The 20,104-nt window shown below is 44.3% G+C and overlaps 2 protein-coding genes and 1 long non-coding RNA gene across 5 annotated transcripts in view; 1 reads left to right on the plus strand and 2 right to left on the minus strand.

The window, feature by feature from the left end:
• Window positions 1-874: 874 nt before the first annotated feature.
• On the minus strand, window positions 875-4,483 carry EIF1B (eukaryotic translation initiation factor 1B). The gene is made up of 4 exons (XM_070391049.1): window positions 4,226-4,483; window positions 2,953-3,116; window positions 2,442-2,543; window positions 875-2,177 (listed from the first exon to the last, which is right to left on the minus strand). The coding sequence occupies exons 1-4, from the start codon at window positions 4,254-4,256 to the stop codon at window positions 2,133-2,135; spliced, it is 342 nt and encodes a 113-aa protein (XP_070247150.1). The 5' UTR covers window positions 4,257-4,483; the 3' UTR covers window positions 875-2,132.
• A 168-nt stretch (window positions 4,484-4,651) lies between these two features.
• LOC138992325 (uncharacterized) lies at window positions 4,652-13,295 on the plus strand. 2 transcript variants are annotated; one of them, XR_011468091.1, is made up of 3 exons: window positions 4,652-4,765; window positions 11,693-11,825; window positions 12,159-13,295. It is a non-coding gene; the product is annotated as an uncharacterized lncRNA (long non-coding RNA). The 2 variants fall into 2 exon arrangements; XR_011468090.1 differs by lacking the exon at window positions 4,652-4,765 and adding an exon at window positions 10,988-11,136.
• A 1,145-nt stretch (window positions 13,296-14,440) lies between these two features.
• Window positions 14,441-20,104, minus strand: part of MYRIP (myosin VIIA and Rab interacting protein) — a 162,044-nt gene continuing 156,380 nt past the window's right edge. For both annotated transcript variants that reach the window (XM_070391557.1, XM_070391555.1), the window contains one exon: window positions 14,441-16,556. In XM_070391557.1, the coding sequence (XP_070247658.1) occupies window positions 16,524-16,556 (33 nt within the window). In that variant the 3' untranslated portion in view covers window positions 14,441-16,523. The remainder of the gene's footprint in view (window positions 16,557-20,104) is intronic.

The following is a 20,104-nucleotide window of genomic DNA, read 5'->3' on the forward strand; positions in this document are numbered from 1 at the left end:
TACCTCTGACGCTCCCAGTCAGCTTTCCCACACAAGGGGAACATTCCAACTTTATCCTTTGACTTGTTTCAGTGGAAATGCAGAAACCTGTATTCTTAACTACATCCTGTTTTCACTGCACTGCATAAAGTCAGGAAAGGAAAGGGCACATACCCAGTTCTTGCTCTAAGGACTGGGACTGCCCTACAGGTGATAAGTCCAATTGGGTGTCTGGGCTCACAGGCTGGAAGATCAGGAGTGGCACTCCTCACAAAACCCAGCTTTGCGCAGGCTCGGATCCATCCAAGGTGGTGGGCTGGCATAGGAAGACCAAGAACTTACGTATGGGGGCCAAGATGAAGGGTCCTATCCTTCCCACCCGCTTTGTTCAACACTCATCTTAGCAGACAATTCAGTGTGGGTTAAAGTTCTCTCCAGACTGCACGCTGTTCCTTGCACAGCACTCTAATTTCATGTTAGTGTACGTTTCTGCCATATCATTTTCATAAACTATTTCTATAGCACCTCTATAACTGAAATCATTACAAAATGGTGCAGGCAGCAAAGTGAGGATTTCTCAATCATTCTCCCAAATCTCTTGATCTTTTTAGTCAAATTATATTGATGTTTATCAGAAAGGAACTTATCAAATTCAGCACTCTACTTTGGTGTACTCAATAGTCTGTCTCTCTTGATTGGAGGTAAGATGGGATAGAAAATAACAAGACCTACTTCCTTAAGTGTCTGTAAAACAACCCCCCCCCCCCCCCCCCCCCGCCAAAGCAGAATCATCAAATTAGGGGCAAGGGTTCAGCTGGTAGAGAATGTGATAGGCATTCTTTCCACCATCATCATTCCACTGCATAAAGCTAAAAAGTATACACTTGTGGATGCATTTGTCTTCACTAAGTGGTTTTAATGACTGAGCAAATAATTACTACTCAACGAGAAGAAGTTTGAAATTCACAATAAGCTGCAGAAATCTCACAATCAAGAACTGCAAATCATATTATTTCTTGCACCACACCAGCTCCCAGGTAATCACATGTGGCTTTCACTTCCTTTGGTGAAACACACCAAAACCATGATGCAGTGAAATACGGCTTTTCTGGCTGGAAGCCCTGGGCTGGCATCCCAACGCTGGCCCTTAAGGGAAGTTAACCTGAACTCAGTGTCTTCCAGCTCTAAGGTGGTGTCACTATCACCCACTTGCAGGGCAGTGCCTATGACTACATTTACTTATGTCATAAGCCTACTATATTACCTGGCACTTGGGGATACTTACAGTGGCAGTGCGGTAACAGAACCATAAAAAACATCTCAAGAATTCCATGTGCTAATACCTTCATCTAAATTAGACTTCACATATTGTTTTTCTTATTCCTCACCCAAGGATATGTTTTTACAGAGAGGAGAGAGAAAAACATCAATGGGTTGCCTCCGGTACATAACCTAGGTATGTGCCCTAACCTCCAACCCACAACTTTTTGGGACGATGCTTCAATCAACTGAGCCACCCGGCCCAGGGCTACTTCACATTAGTTTTCAAGATTTAACACTATATTGTGGCAGATTCTTTCCCCTGGCTGAGTTTATTCCTTGTTTCTATTCTTATTTTTAAGTCAGCAAATGAAGAACACAAGGTACATGTAACAAATGTTATCTTCTCGCTTGGGTTTTAACAGAAGCTGAAGCTAATTAGAAAGAATACTTACAGAATGAGAACACCAATTATGAAAGACAAAATATATGTGCATCTCGTTTAGATTTGAGACCCTAACTGCTCACAGAAGAATTCATAGATTTTATTGTTAAGCTGCAACATACATGGTTTAATACAACAAAAAACATTTAATCAAGTGAAAAGTAATAAACTGAACAATAAACAAATAAACACTCAAAACAAAATATTTTCCATTGGAAACATGTTAAGATGAATACGGGGTTTCGTTACCATCTTACTGCAATTTTCTTATGTGTTACTAGCCTACATACCCCATGTTTTCTGTAATCATGCAGATGATGTGAATGGAAGTTTGAATGATTAAATAAATGAAAAGTCCGTTTACTGCAGAGAATCATTTCACAAGGCAGCCAAACTGGATTTAGAGAATAAAATTATTCAAGAAATTCTCCATGTATTTAGGTTCATTTTAGAATCCATGAACCTTAAGCTGTTCCTCCTTGACAATGCCAACCTGCAAAATAAAACTTAATTTAGCAGAATCACGCTAAGGACTATATAAATTCACCCCTAAGAAAACATGGAGCAGCCATTAAGAAGCAGCATTGCTAAAAGCTTATCACATTTTTTTTTTTGGTGGCACCAACTGTTAACAACAAACAGTTCCAGTCACATATGAGTACCCTGACATGCCACAAAACACCGTGGAGAAGCAGGGATGATGCAGCCATTCCAATGACAAAGCCATCGCAAGGGTGTACACAAAGCACCCACTCACCTCCAAGAGGAACTGGCAAATGTTTTTCCTCTGGTCCCCTTGAAGCTGAATAACCTCTCCGTACTCGGGGTGCTCAATCACAGTACCATTGCAGGCAAATTTCTGGAGAAGAATATACATGTCCAACAGAACTGAGTCAAACTCTGAGGTTTTACTTTCGCTGTAAGACTAAAATCAGCTACTCCGTAACATTGACTATGTTCATGAAACAAGTTTGTCTCCTCTAACCCCCAACCCCCAACACTCCCAAGGTAATCTGAAATGAACCAGCAGGTCACATAATAAAGGCAATGATGTTACTTGGACCATCAAGAACTACATTATGTCGCCTGTTGCTAGAAGGCCACGTCAATCTTAGGTTAAGACGGGAGACCAGACATAAACACCTGAGTGTTAAGTGGGAGAATGAACACCGCTCTCCTGGACCCGCACTGCTAAGCTGTGACCATCATCCAATGCAGAGGTGCGCATCCGTGACCCCACTTTAACCTCTCCTCCCTAACACCTGTACCTTTTTGAAAGCTTTCACAAGTTTCTTTTTGTCATAATCATCTGCAATGCCCTGGACAGTGGTCAGCGTCTTCCTGCCGTTCCGTTGCTGGATTCTTATATGAATGTAATCCTCAGTCCCTGCCGGGAGTAAGTCGTCACCCTTAGTTGCATCAGCAAAGGGGTCTGCAAAAGAGAAACAACAGTCAAAAGCAGGAAATACCGTTCAGTCGTTAGTTTTCCAGGTCTAGGGTAGGCTGCAGTCTAGACAGCCAGCAGAGAAGGTTCTAGTGTCCCCCCTCTTTCCGCGGATGGGAATGGGGGTGTGGGGGGCGGGGCATAAATAAAACCTCCCAGGTGCTCCCGCAAAAGGAGAACGCTTTGCATGGGCACGGCCATGGCTATCCCGGCAGAAAGATGTTCTAGGGAGACAGCGTCACCGCTGAGCACGGCCCGCTAACGAGACAAGAAATGTTAAGCCCTTATTTTATAGCCGCCATAAATAATGTGCTTTGCCCTGACCACCTTGGCTCAGAGGATGGAGCATCGGCCCGCGGACTCAAGGGTCCCAGGTTCGATTCCGGTCAAGGGCATGTACCTGGGTTGCGGGCACATCCCCAGTAGGGGGCGCGCAGGAGGCAGCTGATCCATGTTTCTCTCCCATGGATGTTTCTAACTCTATCCCTCTCCCTTCCTCTCTGTAAAAAAAATAAATAAAAATAAATCAATAAAACATTTTTTTAAAAAAATGTGCGTCACGCGATGACATTCTGCTGACAACAGAAACATTCAAGTCCCCCAATCATGTCACCGTGAAGGTGCCGTGCAAAAAGGAACAACAAAAAAACGTACCCATATACACACGTGTGTGTGTGTGTGTGTGTGTGTGTGCGCAGAGATCGAGGGGCGTCATCTGACAAACGACTCTCCCAGCGGAGGAAAGGGGGGCCCCTCGGAGGCCCGTCTCCGCATCTTTCACTAAGTGTCCCCGACACCTGCTCCCCGGCAGCTCCGCCCGCGAAGGGACGCCGACCCCCGAGCCCGGCATCGCCCCAGCGAGCGGCTGGGCAGGCGAGGGGCCGCGGGGATGGCAGGGGCCGCGCCGGGAGCCGGGGAGCGGGGCCGGGGGCCGGTCGGCTCGGGGAGGGGTCGTGGGGGACCAGTCGCCATTTTCTGGGCGCCGAGACAAAGCCCCACTCGGGGTCCCGGAGGGCGGGGAGGGGGCCCGGGCAGGGGCGGCGGGGCGGCCGAGGGCGCGCGGGGGCCAGCAGGGGACGGCGGCCAGCGGGTCTTACCGAAAGATTGGAGGTTCTGGATAGTGGACATGCGATACTAATGTGAGGCCGGTGAGGGGATAAAATTCCTGCGGGGCCCGCCCGGATCACCGTGTCAAGAGGCTGCAGGGGCGAGAAAACGGAAATCAAGAGATGCTTCGCCCCGGGGCTGGGATTCGGCGGGAGCGGCAGCGGCGGCGGCGGCGGCGGAAGCCGGGAGGAGGCGGAGGAAGAGGCGGCGGCGAGGGAGGCGAGGACGCGACAGAAGAGGCGGCGCTGCGGCTTCCCCGACAAAATGGCCGGTGGAGACTATTTAGCCGAGCCCGCCGCCCCGCCCACGTGCTCGCCCGCGCCAGGAATTATGGGACTTGTAGTTTCCCAGAGGCAGCAGCGCTCGGAAAGCCTGGGGCCGGTGGGCTTCCGGAACCGCAATTCCCAGCAGGGAGTTCGCGGCCCAGCGCTGGCCCGCAGGACAAGGACGGTCCGGGTGGGTGCAGCGGTCCCCGCGAGAGCCCGCAGGTCGGGGCCGTCCTCTCCGCGCGCTCGCAGGCTCTCCTCACGGTACAGCGGCGGCACCGGGGGGTCAGAACTGGGGGATAACCTCCATCGGTCACCCTGGAGGCCGGGGTAATGTAATGGCACCTCCTTTGGACTCGATGGCCGCCCCTCAGCATCTCCCGCATCGAAATTCCAGCCTCTCCTCCCCCCGCGTTGCTGAGGTTCGAGGTGGGAGCTGCCCTCCCTCCCTCCCCGCGGGGTTGGGCCGCCTCCCGGTTCCCTCGCGCGGTGGTTTTCAGACTCCTGCGTGCACCTCCTGGAAGGATGGATAAAACACAGTGAGAGACCCAGAGTTCGGGTTTCAGGAGGTCCGGGGTGTGACCCGAGAACTGGCGAATCTAGCGAGCTCCTGGGGTCAGGACGGGCCGGGCGCACACACCGGAAAGCCAGCCCGTGGGTGTGAACACAGAGCCGTGAACCGGACAGGTGCCTGATCGGGACTGAAGGGCGCTCCCCCGAGAGGCTCCCTGGTGCAGAGTCAGGTCCCAGAGGCTGTCAAGTTGCGCACAGAAAACACACCCGGGACGTCGGGAATGGGCTCACCCCAGCGGGCCTCCCTGGGGCTCAGTGGTTGGCTTTCTGGAAGCGAGGAGATAGACTACAAATTAGGGGTCCTTAACCATTTTTTTAAAAATCCCATGACAGTCTTGTGAAGCCTCTGCACCCCCTTCTCAGAATATGCTTTCAGTGCATGAAATAAAACATCTATTCTAGGGTTACAAAGGAAACCAATTATAGTGAACTTAAAAGCGATACATGGCTAACATAATGTTTCTTTATCATTGCATTAACAAGATCTAGCAGTAGGTCTGACTACTAGAATTTCAAAAGGTGATAACAGATATTTTGAGATATCTGCAACAGCAGAAATAGGAATATACCTGTGACCTCTATTGGGGCACAGTGACAGGTCCTTCTAATATTACTGTGATGTCCCCAGCATTCCTAATGAAGGAAATACTACACTTTGCTTAGAAGTTAGTGAAAATGGAGGTGTAATCCCTTTTTTCCTGTCCAGTTTTAGGAATTCTCCCCCTTTTCCCCGACCCCCACAATTTATCCATGGACAAGTATCTGCAGACCCCAGGTTTAGACTATCTGGATTTAATAATATTTTGTAATTAAAGCTGGTGATAGGTACCATCTAGTGCTTACTACATGCCTGTTGTAAGGTTTATATACAATATTATTAATCCAGAGCCATTCTATGATGTAGTTATTACTCTCTTTAACAGATGCAGAAATGGGGGCTTTTGTAGGTTACATAATTTGCCTTAAAAAAATCAAATTCTTAACTCTGAGGAATCCAACTACATTTTTGGTCCTCTAGGCCTGATTTAAAATGAATAACACATTTATATCCAAACTACAGTGTGAAGTTTTAGAGCTGGTTCCAAAACAAGGGGAATTAGAAGACTTAAAACCTCGTATTTTTAGTTCTGAATGGTACCAGTCTAGTTTAAGGTGATGATATTCGGCCTTATTCCAGAAGAAAGTTTAGATCACTAGCAGAGCACAGTGGTATGGACTAAAGGAATCAGGGAAGATTTTTTTAAAAAGTAGAATAGTTGAAAAATAAAAGCTCCCAATGCTAGAGATAGACCCCCCCAAACTGGCTTTTACCATCTTAAAGGCTAAGAGAGAGAGACACAGAGAGAAATGAGCTAGAAAGTCCCTGTGTCTGCAGGGTGAGAACATACCAGTTGTGCAGGAGGAGTGACTCTGCCCGGCCCTGAGCCACAGGAGATATTTTTCTGGGGCCCTCATAAAGGGGACACTGTGATGTATTGCACAGCATCCCAGCAGTTTGCCTACATGAGGACAATGGTGGGTTTTGTGTAGCTGTTTCTGGTACCTGCTAGTCATGAGGACATGCTATCCGGTGAGGGCCTTGGGTTCTCCTTCATCCATAGTTTGCCGTCTTTCCCCCCTACCCCAGACATACTAAATGGGAAGAGGCTCTAGGGCAGCGGTTCTCAACCTGTGGGTCCTGACCCCTTTGGGGGTCGAACGACCCTTTCACAGGGGTCGCCTAAGACCATCGGAAAAACACATATATAATTACATACTGTTTTTGTGATGAATCACTATGCTTTAATTATGTTCAATTTGTAGCAATGAAATTGGGGGTCACCACAACATGAGGAACTGTATTAAAGGATCTCGGCATTAGGAAGGTGGAGAACCACTGCTCTAGGGTCTTTTTACTGCCTCAGTGAGATTCACAGAGCTTATTAGTTACATTGATTTGTTACGTTTTCAAATAATATACTGTAGTGGTATTTTTTTCAGCCTCCAGAAAACTTTTCAGGTGAAATACCTGTAAATTGAAAGCAATAGGTCCAATCTGTTTTTATTCTGAAAAAGTACAATAAGTACACTATATTTCTAGACCTTTTAGACACTCTGTAGTGTTCAGGTCCGTTAGAAGTCAGTGAAAATCTTGAATTATCATGCTTGGTTGTTATATTAGCAATGTGTAACATAAATGCTTGAAACATTACGTATATGATAAGAAGGGTTTAATTCCTTTTCTTATCATTGAACGTAGAATTCTGTTAGAGCAAAACTCATTATCTATATTCACATAGGTCAAAAGTAAAATCATGTCCCTGGAAACCTCCGTAACTACAGAGAATTGTTCACCAGCCAGGAACTGAGGAACCCTCCACACCCAAGGTCCTTAACACATCAAAGTAACAGGCCTTTAAAACAGAAATATAAGCAAGACCGCGCCTGGGAGTTGCCTTTTAGTCGGCAAGGTCAAAAGGGAAATGGAGACTTGGTGATCTTGAGTAGAGGAGGCGGAGACCTGGCATCTCTCAGATGGAGGCGATGAGCCCCCTGGACAGCATGGGAAAGAAGGGAATCAAGAGTCATGAGCCAGCTAACTTCCAGAAAGCTCTTCGAAAAGGCATACGTATTGTGTATACCTTTGGGAAGCCATATATAGTATTATTTTATTGAGGTTTTGCCGGGAGCCGGTCCATCCTTGCTGCTTGACACAGTCGCTGCAGGAAAGAAACATCTGCACAGCATATGTTTCAAGGGACCTGGCATATATAGCATATTGTTCTTAATATGTTTGCTCTCTTTAGCGCCATGTGTTTTAACCAAGGTCACCTCTCCGAGAAAGGTTGTTTCCCCAGGTGGGGATCTTTCCCTGAGGTTAGGGAGGGGATACAACCCCTTAATTAAGTGCCAGGCGGGTAGTTAAGCTACATAATCTTTACTCCCTGGAATGGAGATAAGAAACGCCCTAACCTTTGTAATAGAAATTGACAGGATTAAAATCGACTGGTATAAATATGGATGTAACAAGACAATAAACATCAGATCCTCATCAGTTCCTAACCAGAACTCCAACCAGAACTTTGGCTGGAGATCCTGGCTATAGGTCCTGACTAGGCTGCTGATCAACTGAAGGCTGTCTTCGTGTCATTCCTTCATCGCCGACTCCGTCCACACCTTTGGGGACCCCTGGACCTGCTGGGGTTGGACCCCAACAAGGTTTAACTTCTAGTTACAGACAGGATACTCTACCACATTGTGAAGAGATGGTCCCCCCTTCCCTAATATATCGACACATTAAAGGACATAAGCTCTATGGTCATCTCAATAAGATGAAAAAAAAATTGATTTTGATCACCTGATTCTATGCTCCAAGAATACCCCTCCCCCCTTTTTTCCCAGTGAGGGAAGGGCAGAAGACCACAGTGTGGGGGTGAAAGCTGCGTGTTATTTGATTTCCTAGAACTTTCTGGAAGGTGGGGTGATACAGGAGAGTGTTGCTTCTTATTTCAAGGGTAGACCATTGACCTTTCCGAGTCTCAAATTTTTATGCTGATATTTTCAATGTAATAATAGCTTCCCTGAATTCTTTTCTTAGCTCACTTTAATATAAAAGCTACTTAATCGATTCTATTACTCTTTGAAATGAGCCACCAGCTATTGTATAGGTTGAGTATAACCGTGTCACAGTCCACCCACCACTGTACATCATCCCAAGCCAACCAACGCATGACCTTACATTACAGGGCTGCCCAGAGCTCTGGGAACAGCCACATCCAGATGCAGATCAATGGCACCGCATCTTCATAAAATCCCACTAATTGCTATCCTCCTCTTCGTGTTCTGTCAGTTTCTTAGGCCACAGGCTCTACATTTTCACGACTTAAGTTTCATCGTACTTTATTGTAAACATGGTCTGTATTGAATGGATTTATAACGTTCGTAAAACAACCTCACCCAAGATCTTGTGTCTTGTTTGACAGGAGTGTATCTCATATAAGCAAACAATGGAGAAATATTCACGGGGGAGAAGAGTAACAGCTCGTACAGAGAGCATGCCGAGTACCGGGTCAGGGCTCCGTTTCCATGCACTGACCCTGTGTTCTTCAGCCAGCCTCGTCCTAAACTCGGGAACACGGATCTCAGACGAGCAGTCAGCTCCGTACTGCCCTGCCTCCGGGGTTGTTCTCTCTACGCTGGTGATTTCATACATTTCCTCTCTTCTCAAATCCCAGTTCCTTCCCCTGTGTTCATCCTCAGCTGATGACCTTGCTCACACTGAATGAGAACATTGAAGTGATCAGGTGGGACAGACCTCACCCAGACACCAAATTCCAGACCTCCCTCCATTTGTGTCACTGTCCTTTGCCTTGTTGTTAAAATAGATGAATTATCCCAGTTTTCTTCTGCTGCTCTCTCAAGGAAGTTGCATTTATAATCTCTCTCTCTCTCTCTCTCTCTCTCTCTCGGCATTAAATCCACCAGGATGCAACTATTTTCTAGAATCTTCCATCTTAAAAGGACAAAAACCAAAGCTTCCCTTGGTCTTATATCCTTTCCTTGCTAGGACCCATTCCTCCCCAGCCCTCCAAGCAAGCCTCTGTCTCCCTGCTATGCCGAGGCCATTCATGTCAAGTTTCCTTGACCTCTCTCTTGCCAATCCAGTGCCACTCACTGTTCTTATCTTACTAGACCCCCTACGCAGCACCTCACGAAGTGAACTACTCCCTTCTTCTCTTGGCTTCGATGACATCACACTCTCTTGGCCTTTTTCCATGTCATTGATCACACTATTTCCAATTCTTTTGCTGGCTCTTTGTCTACTCACACTGTGCCAATGCAATGTTTTAAATAGGAGGAAAATCGGGGGACAGTGGTGGCCTGGAAGCCAAGGGAAGGAAGTAGGCACTCCAGGGGCTGGGTTAGCAGTGGTTGGTAGATAGCAGCAGGGGATAGTTCTGTTCAGAGTTGCACTCAGTGGCATCATGGTATCAGCATGAGGGGACAGAGCTGAAACAGAGGGGACAGTTTTCAAACATTCATGAGATCAGGGAGGGTCTCAGCTCATTTCTACTGGGGTTACATGGTTGCAATAAGCTATGAGCAAAAGGAAATGCATTAGAATTTCTCCTTAAGCTAAAACAAACAAAAAACAGAGGAAGTTATTCTTCACCAAAAGCATCTTTGAGATATGGGTAGGACAAAGAGACTGTAAGAAAACCAATTTAAAATATGTTTTCAATTACAGTTGACATACAATATTAGTGTTCTAGGTGTACAACACAGTAATAAAACATTAAATAAAATTCTAAAAAGTCTACTCTTGAATTCAGCTCACCTTAATTCCCTTTGAGGACTAGGCCTCTTTAATAATAATAATGCTCCTTAATCAAAACATCTGAGAATTTGCAGAGCTGTCAGTAACAGAACAGAATTTGGAGGGCCATGTCGTTGCTTCTTGGAGTAAAATTCCACAATTAAAAATAAAGGACCCCATGCGATACAACAGGCAATATCCACAATAGCATTTTTCATGGTAACTTCAGAAAGGGATTTCATGTGGTGTGTTGTTGTTTTTTAAAAAAAATAGATGATAAAGAGTGAAGACCTTCCCCCTCTTAGAAACAGTTGTGTATTTGTTAAAACATCCCAGTCACAAAAACCAAATCTGGCTTTTCAGAGTAAACACATTATTTTCGATGTAATTGCTGTAATTAGCCTGTGGGAACATCACTGGCCATTAGCAGAAAAAACAGATGGAATGAGGTTTGTCTTCATGCATGAGCTAGGATGTCATGCAAACACCAATTGTTAGCTATAACGCAGTCACCCTGTTGTTCGGCTGGGATGCTGAGTTACAAATAATGGTGGAAATGTACAGCCAGACCCTGAATGACCTCTTTTCGTTACTCAGAATGAACATTTTCGGTGTCGTCCAGGGTAGCTCATTAAAACGTGTGGAGATTGCAAAACCAGTTCAAACAAAAATCTGAGCCAACTTCAGAGCAAAAACAAGAACTACTATTTCCCATATTGATCCCACTGTTTCAGCTAATGGAGCTGCCACTGCCCCAGCAGCCCTGGTGAGAAACCTGGGGGTCTTTTCACCCTCTCCTTCCCCCCTTCCCTTTCTGCTTGGCCTCAGTCTGCCGCCTACTGATGAGCACCTACCTGCAGCCTCACTATTGCCTTGGGCCTGGGTCGGGTTCTGGTTAGGAAGCAGGATAGTGTGAACTCTTAGGGGTTGGGAAGGGGAACGGGGCTGACGTGCGTTCTTAAAAAGCACCCGGGGGGTTCTGATGTCCCCTCCCTCCCATATGGTATAATAGAGCCTCAAGGTATAATACAGATTCTCAAGATCGAAGGGAATACAGTAACTTTCATAGCAGGGAGATTTTTCAAACCCCAAGTGAATCATCCCAGCAACATAAAGGAACAAAAAGGCACTTGAAGGAGACATGAGACAACATGAAAGGCAGCAGGACAAGCCAGAGATGTGGATTTGAGATCTTCAATACAGACCTTTGACCGCCACCTCCGCCTGTCTCTGGGCAATACGACTCTGCCCAGGTCTGACCGTGTATCCTTCTCTGAAGGTGATGCCAACATGATTAATTCTGTGTCTTGTCTCCCTCCTAGACTGGCTTGACATAACCACAGCCTAGAGCCTGACCGCCATGGCCTTCCAGGTGAACCAACTTCGTTTTAAGCACCTGCTCAGTTCCAGGCTCTGTGTGGGACATATGGAACTCTGTCTTCAGGGAGCTTTCAGGTCAGTGTGGGAGGACATGCGACACGCGAGTGCACAGCAGGGGACGGCTCAGCAGGGGTCTCCCCAGAGCAGACTGTGGGTTTGCACTGTGGGTAACCGGGGCTCAGTCCTGCAGGGGACTGTCAGAGGGACCGCACTGAACCTCTCTGCTCACAGTGTGGCCAGCAGCACTGGCATCAGCCGGGAGCTTGTCAGAAATGCTGCATCCTGGGCCCCATCCCAGCCCTGCTGAATCAGAATTTGCCCATTAAAGTTTGAGAGGCATGACCTTAAATCTTTCATCTTGATCAAACGTGATAGCTTTGATACAAAACAAATTTTTCTATATTTTAGGACTTGATTCCAACAAACTGGTTCCATCTGGATAACTTCTTTGAGGTTTCCAGTGTTTGAAGTGGGCGTTAAAGTCTTCCAGTCCTTAGAAAGCTCTTTAAAATGCAACTCTACTTACCTGCATTTTATCATCATTATAACTCGGTTGCAGAGACAGAAGGCTCACGCAACCAACTGTTCTGTCAAATGCAAATTTTGTATGGGAAATACTTCTGGGAGAAAATAGAGCGGCCGTCATGCGAGAAGTTATTTTTAAAGGACTATACCAAATGGCTCCTGTGCTTGAAAGTTTTATCAAAAATTTCAATGAATAGAGGAACCTTTGTGGAAGATCAACACAAGCACACATTGAAATAGATAGATGCCCTCCTCAAAATGTAACCAAAGTTTCATATGTAAATTATGAAACATCAAAAATAAGTAGCTCAATGTTTGTTTATATGCACCCTTGATACTGACACGTGGGTTTACTTTGGATACTCATCTGCACTTCATCTCTAACACAAGAACTAAACTAAGGCGGTGAAACTAACTTTTCAGGTAGTATTGCTGCATAACAAACCATCCCAAATTTGGATGGTTTCATAAAGCAGTGATTTATTCTCGCTCGTGTCTACAGGTTGGCCGAGGTGGCTCTGCCATCTCAGCTGGGCTCTCTGAGCTTGACTGCAAGCTGCATCTTGAGCCTGGGTCTGCTCCTTGGACCCGTGGGCTCCCTATGGCATGTTCTCATGGTGAAGGGCAACATGTAAGTGGACAAACCCAACTCCATCAACGTATTTCAAGCCCCTTATGTCCCTCTTCTAACATCTCATTAGCTAAAGCAAGTCACATGGCCAAGTCCAAACCAAGGGTTGGAGAATACTATGGTCTGAAGGTTTGTGTCCCTCCATAATTCATATGTTGAAACCTAATCCCTAAGGTGATGATACTGGGAGGTGAGGCCTTTGGGGGGTACTAGGTCGTGAGGGCTCCTCCCTCGTGCTTGGGGTAAGTGTCCTATTAAAAGAGGCCCCAGAGGGATCCCTTGAGGTCTTCCACCATGTGAGGAAACGGGGTAGGTCCGAAGTCTGCGACAGGTTTTACCGGATTCCAACCAGCACCCTAATCTTGGACTTAAGAACTGGGAGAAATAAATTTCTGTTGTTTATAAACTGCCCAGTCTCTGGTATTTGTTACAGCAGCCTGAACGGACTAAGACAAAGAAGTATGCTCTACCAAGCATAAAGGCAAGTGGCACGGTCAAGCCCAACTTTCGTGGGGCGGGGTAGTGCACTCCTCCCAGAATTAGGGGATTAGAGGGAGTGAATATTGGAAGAACAATAATCTTGTCTACTAACAATAGAAAAATTGAGGCACAGCAATTTGCATCATAAGTCCTGGTGCTGACACTTCAGTGATTTTCTTATCCTAAGAGAAAAGGAGGACACAAGCGTCGAGTATCTGTAGTTACCAAACATTCTGCTGGGGGTTTCTCATGTGCTATTTCATTCAACCTTTCACAACACCGTGAGGAAGGGATCTGTGACCCCACTGAGCCAAATCGGTCAGGGCTCTGTGGCCTGCTTTAACCCCCAGGCAGAGAAGGCTCTTGGCTTTTATAGTGTTTTCATTCACATGTTCATTTCAGGTTAGTGGAGGGTTCCTATTCCTACGTGGGAATGGCAGGGGACAGTGTCTGGCTTCAGCGTTCGGGACGGGCCAGACACAGAGGAGCAACAACTGCCCTGAGCCTGTGCAGGACTCCAGGGGAGTTCCTGACCTGCTTCCCGCTCAGCTTCAGAGTCCCTGCAGAGACTGGCAGGGGCTTCTCCACGGATGCCCAGGCTTACCGCCAGGGTCTAACCCAAGTTCTCAGCCTTAGTACTCCTGACATTTTGAGTTGGATGATCTTTGTTGTGGGGGACTGTCCTGTGCGTTGTAGGATGTTTAGGAGCCTCCCTGGCCACTAGCCACTGTATGACCACTCCATGATATGGCGATCAAAAATGTCCCCTAAGAGGCAAAATCACACTACCACGCCTATCCTCTCACTCCGATCCCCTGCTTGGAGAATTGCTGGTCTTACCTGGGTGTCACTCAGTAGAGGTGATTGCTGGGAATTCTGTTCTCAGGAGAACAAGCATGGAGAGGTGACTGGCAGGACTGGGGTACCAGGCAACCGTGACTTGGAATGTTGGCCCCTCTGGTGACTGACCACTGACTTCTGTCCCTAGCCCCTCTTCTCTCCCAGCCTTTCCTAACCAAAAAACAAACCAACAAAAATCACATTCCTACCAACATTATTTTCATAAATGACTTTTACTTCTTTATCATTTCTCCTGACAGTAATTCTCAGCAATGTGCATATAACATGAAGGCAAGCATAACTTTCAGAGGCCATCACAGAAATGGTCCTGTCTTCATTTTCTCAAACCATTAAAATATTTTCATTTATAAAAATTAATCTAAATATAAATATTGACACTGAAGATCAAAATCACTTGATGACAAAATAATTCTTCTGGAACTATAACATATACTTATGGTTTTTAATAGTAAATTAAATCTTTGCACTTTTTTTGGCACAAGGAAACCTTTATAAAAATTCAAATGCCATAGAGCAGGCTTCTTCTTCTTCTTTTTTTTTTTTTTTTTTTTGCAAGGCTCACACAGTACACATTTTCGTCAAGGAAAACGGAATATTTTAACACTGTAACACAACAATAGCTGCTTTTCATGCCTCCTGAAGAAAATGTTCTATTTGGAACCAGATCCTTTCTGTTGTGTTTTTCAAATTTGAATTTGTTTGCTTTGAACCATACCAACAGAGCAAAAGACCAAAGATTGACTTTATTTCCAAGGCATTATTTCTGTCGGAGAAGACATACACAGCATCAGCAAGAATAATTATTGGAAGATAGATAGACCCCCATCAGGAATGCACCACAGCACACATTTCAGCAGTAAGTCAGGTCTGGGAATGTGCCGACCAGCAAAAGAGCGTAGCCGTTGGAAACAACACAGAGACGGAGGGAGGCTCTTTGGGCGCGAGGCATTCTAACTATACTTAGCTTCCAGGTGTGACGTTGCAAATTAATGTCTATGGCCCTCAGTCTCCGGATATAAAAAAAATGGCCATACCTTTTGAATAGGGTTGCTCTAAGGATTAAAACGAGAAGGATAATAAACATCAGTCATACTATTCCCTTGCCTCCCATCTTTGCCTTCTTCCTTAGATTCAGAATATGTTAGCAGAATGATCGATTGAGTGAAATTCCAGTTCCATTTGCTTTTATAAACACAGTCTACATAGTCATGCATTTGAGACCTGAAACAGAGTTAGTTAGTATCAACTCTGTGTCCATTAAATTCACAGTTTGTCCTGAAAGTTTTCTGGCTATTCCTTAACTATTTTTGTCTTTATGGTCATTTTACTACTTTGGCTGAATATTTATTGGGAAGTAAATTTTGGAGGACAACATTTTCTCATGTGGCTATAGTCTGCGACAATGCATTGAGTGACACCTCATTTAGAGGCGGTCATCGCTGACCCACGTCACGTTGGTTCTGGACAGTGCCCTAAAGTTAAGCCAGTGATGGGCTTTCTCAAGCCCCTCTCCACTCCAGAGTGGGGAAAGTCTCAGGAAGTCCAAGGAAGAACCTAAATTCCCAATGAGCCATAGTTTCAAATGGGCCTGGGCGTGGCAATGGGTGAGGCAGAGCTTTCTATTCTGTGGCTGATGATCGCAAAGCAATGAGAATGACGGGTGGTGCGGTGGGCTGGGGGCCTAGCAGGAAGGAAGTGGCTAAAGGAAGACCTGCATCCTTGATGGGTGAGCACTCTCCAACTGTGACAGTCCCTAGTGCTCACACGGGCATTTTCATCTTTTCCCTTAGCATTTGCAAGATAAGATGCTTGTGAGAGATTAGTAAGAACTGATGATGAATTAAATGAAAATACCCATCTCCCTTCCCTCCACCCCCACCCCCACCCCCACCCAACCACTCTTCTTTGGACAAATTGTTGATATGTCATTTTAGTTGAAGCAAAAGGATTTAAAAAAAAAGATCACAAAGACAACATACAGTAGCAAAGCAGACAGGGACACGATGCATTTTGGACGTGGAACTCTACTGTTGGAAGCCAGCATCTCGGTTTTCTGTTCTGGCTTCTCCTGGGAGCCTAAGGCAGAAAGCGGGCGAGACCGCCATGCCGATGCCTGGGGCCGCTCTCTGGGTGAGGTATCAGGACAGCCCTGTGCACCGTGACTCCCCAGGCCCTCTCCTCAGGTGGAGATCCATATAGTATTCAATGGCTGTTGGGTCAAGGCACTGTCGTGTACGCCGGAGGCAGTGGGTCACTGGCAGTGGAGCTCCGTGGGGCTAATACATCACAGCGGATTCCAGGGTGGGCTCCTGAGGCGAGACAGTGAGCACACGGTCAGCCACGTGGCAGAAGGGAGGAGAGGCCTGGGAAACGGCTGCTGCTTTTTTATGTCATAGAAGGTATTCACGCTCATTGACCAGTTACATTGTTCATAATATTTAAAAAGTGATGCATGTTTACCACGTGCATTTTAATCCACCTGAAATTTATTTGGGTATATGGACTACTAAGGCAAGTTGGTGCCCTTCGCACTACCACCCCCTTGGCCAATCTCCCAAGCACATTAAAAAAAGAAAATCTATACTTTCCCTCCTAGTTCCTAATGCTTTAAAAAATTCACATAACATATTTTCTATGTGCCTGCACTGTATCTGAGCTTTCTCATTTATTCCATTCATCACTAATTCCTCTATAGAAGCAATTTTCTACCATTATGCAGCAAGGATTTTTAAAACATGCAATGCCTGAATATTTAGTCAGGGGCACTGACCTCCCTTCCCTTAGATTGTCAAATAAAAAAAATGATAACAGCCAACATAACAATAGCCATCCAGTGTGAATGAATCAAAATTATACCTATTTTTTGGTCTGATTGGCAAAAAATATGTAATTTTGGTGTGCCGCAGAATTTGAGTAATTAGTGTATGTGTGCCCAGAGATGAAAAAGGTTGAAAATCGCTGCTTTACAGCTTTTAATTTGTTTGAAAATCTGGCAGGAAAATCACTTTAACTTTGCAAAATGCTTTTGTCTATTTTTTCTGATTTATTCCTACATAAACCTTAAAAAAGTCCCACTGAGATTTTTATGAGAACTGGGTTAAACTATAAATTAATAGGAGAAATGACTTTTCTTATTGAATTATTGATGTGACTTAGCAGTATCTCAATATTTAAGGTATCCTTGCATTCCTGTAAAATTATCTGGTAATTTATTATTTAATGTTCTTCTGTGTCTAATTTGTTAATATTTACTTAGTATGCATCATTTCTCTGAAGAAATACAATTAGTGTGTGGTTTGTGTATATCTCTGTATAAAAGTCTATGTGAATGTGTGTGTGTGTGTGTGTGTATGTGAACATGGAGCATGTGTACACACTTACCAGCCATGTTAGGCTTTGGTACTCGAGGTTATAGTAGCTTCACAACATATCTTTTAGTTTCTAATTTTTTTTGCTTTGAAACATTTTATATTGCATGGGAATTAACTGTTCCTTCAAAATTTATCAGCTAAATCACTTAGCCAAAGAATCTCTTTCTGAAGGTTTAATCAATTAAAAAATTTTATTTCTTTAATTATTTTTCATGAATATTCTGATATTATTAGAATTATGACTTTAAAACTTATTAGCATCAATTTATATCACATTTATATATTTAAATTTAAAAATTTACATCTCTTTTATAGTCTTATATTTTTATTTTATTTATTTTTTTCTTGATTTAGTTTACAAAGAAATTCTATTTTATATTTTTCTAAAGCACAAACTCTTCAATTATCATAAATTTCTATAGTTCTCTGGTTTTAATTAATTGGTTTTTGCATTTATCGCATTTATCTTTGATGTCTAGAATTCAATGTCTATTTCATTAGTTTTGCTTCTTTAATAACAAAAAAACATTTAATATTATAAATATGACTAGTATAGTTTTATACAGACCCCATTTGTTTCAATATATGTAATGTTTTCATATTCTAAGTGCTCTGTGGATTTACTTTTCTCTTTAGTTCATAGTTCCTTGGAAATGTGTGTGTCAGAGTGTGCACATGTGCATGTTTGTATAAATGTACAGTTGTGTATGCTGTATAAATCAGAATAGGGTTTTTGTTTACTTTTACTTTTGTTCTAATTTTCTAGATTTGCTCTGTCCAATATGGTAGCCACTAGCTACTTGTGGCTGTTTACATTTAGGTTAAAATTAAATGAAAATGTAAAGATCAGTCCTTCCAAGGCAGTGGCCATATTTTAAGTGCTCAGTAGCCACATGTGGCTACCACATGTGGCCTTTCCATTATTTTAGAAAGTTCTATTCAACAGTGTACTGTTCTAGGTTATTTTTATCATCAGTGTCACAGAAGGTAGTTTTATACTGTCTACTTTTTGGAATTTATTGAGATTTTCTTTGTAGCTGGTATAAAATCAGTTTTTATAAATGGCCCATCGATGGTTGGAAAGAAAGTGAACCTTCTGTAAAGTACACAGTTAAATAAATATCTTAATTACGGGAATTTTAAAGTCACCAACCATGGCATAATTAATTGTTTTGCTCTATTGTTTGCCAAAGCAAGGAAGGCTCATGAGTTATCGACTTTATTTCACCAAAATTAAAACACCTTCCCTCTTTGTTTTTTCTCTGCAGATGCTTCTTGTCTTGAATTCTACTTTGCTTGAAAGTAGTATTTCCATTTTTGTTTGCATTTCTTTAGTAAATATTGTCCATGTTTTCATTTTAATCTCTCTGTTATTTAAAGGTAATTTATTTAAAAAAAATAATTTATTGCCTTGACCGGTTTGGCTCAGTGGATAGAGCGTCGGCCTGCGGACTCAAGGGTCCCAGGTTCAATTCCGGTCAAGGGCATATACCTTGGTTGCGGGCACATCCCCAGTAGTGCGGGAGGCAGCTAATCGGTGTTTTACTCTCTCATTGATGTTTCTAACCCTCTATCCCTGTCCCTTCCTCTCTGTAAAAAAATCAATAAAATATATTTTAAATAAATAAATAAATAAATAAATTATTAAGGTGAAATTCACATAAAATTAACCCTTTGGGAATGAACAAATCAGTGGCGTTTAGTATGTTCACAGTGTGTGCCGCCACCACCTCTGTGTGGTTTCAAAAGCTTCCCCTCGCTGTAAAGTAAAACCTCTCACCTCCTGAGCAATTGCTTCCTATTCCCTGTCCCCGCAGCCCCTGGCAACCACCGATCTATGTTCTAGCTCCACGAAAGGTAATTTATTTTTAACCACCTGATTTATAACAGGTTCCTTCCCCAGCCCTAGTGGTCTGCCCTTTCAGTGTAATAATGAATCTTTTAGCTCTTCGAAGAAATGGCCAGGAGCAAGGTAATTGGACTTTGAAAGGTCAGGGGTAATGGCTGGCCACGGAAGGAAAGGCAATGAATGGCCTGCCCCGGCCACGTGGTGCCTCATAGGTGCAGTGGTTGTAATTCTAAACAGCACGGCCAGCATCGCGCTGTTACCGTTACCAGTGCACTCAGGAGACAGGAGATGAGGAAGAGGACGGGGAAGGGCGTGACTGGTGATGCATAAAAGGCCAAAGGTTATACTTGTCCTTGCTTTGGTCTTGTCACTCCAGACAATGTCTGCCCGCAGCATAATGGTACCACTGAGGCAGTCTAGCTGGGTCGTCACATCCCTTATAAGTAGCATCGAGCATTTGCCAAAATTCCGAAGCAAATGTGGGTGTTTAGGCAAATAATCTATGATTCCCCGACCTCTATATGACCTCCAGGGTTTGTGCAAATTATCTTCTGTCCCTTTCTTTGCCTCATTTAGGGACAGTTGCTGCCTTTTTTCAGGACCACAGGTGGCTAATGGGAAATTTAAGGAAGAGTGA

The sequence above is a fragment of the Myotis yumanensis genome, unplaced genomic scaffold, assembly GCF_028538775.1.
Source record: "Myotis yumanensis isolate MYYU_CA2020_CCGP unplaced genomic scaffold, mMyoYum1.0.hap1 SCAF_14, whole genome shotgun sequence".
Classification (NCBI taxonomy): Eukaryota; Metazoa; Chordata; class Mammalia; order Chiroptera; family Vespertilionidae; genus Myotis; species Myotis yumanensis.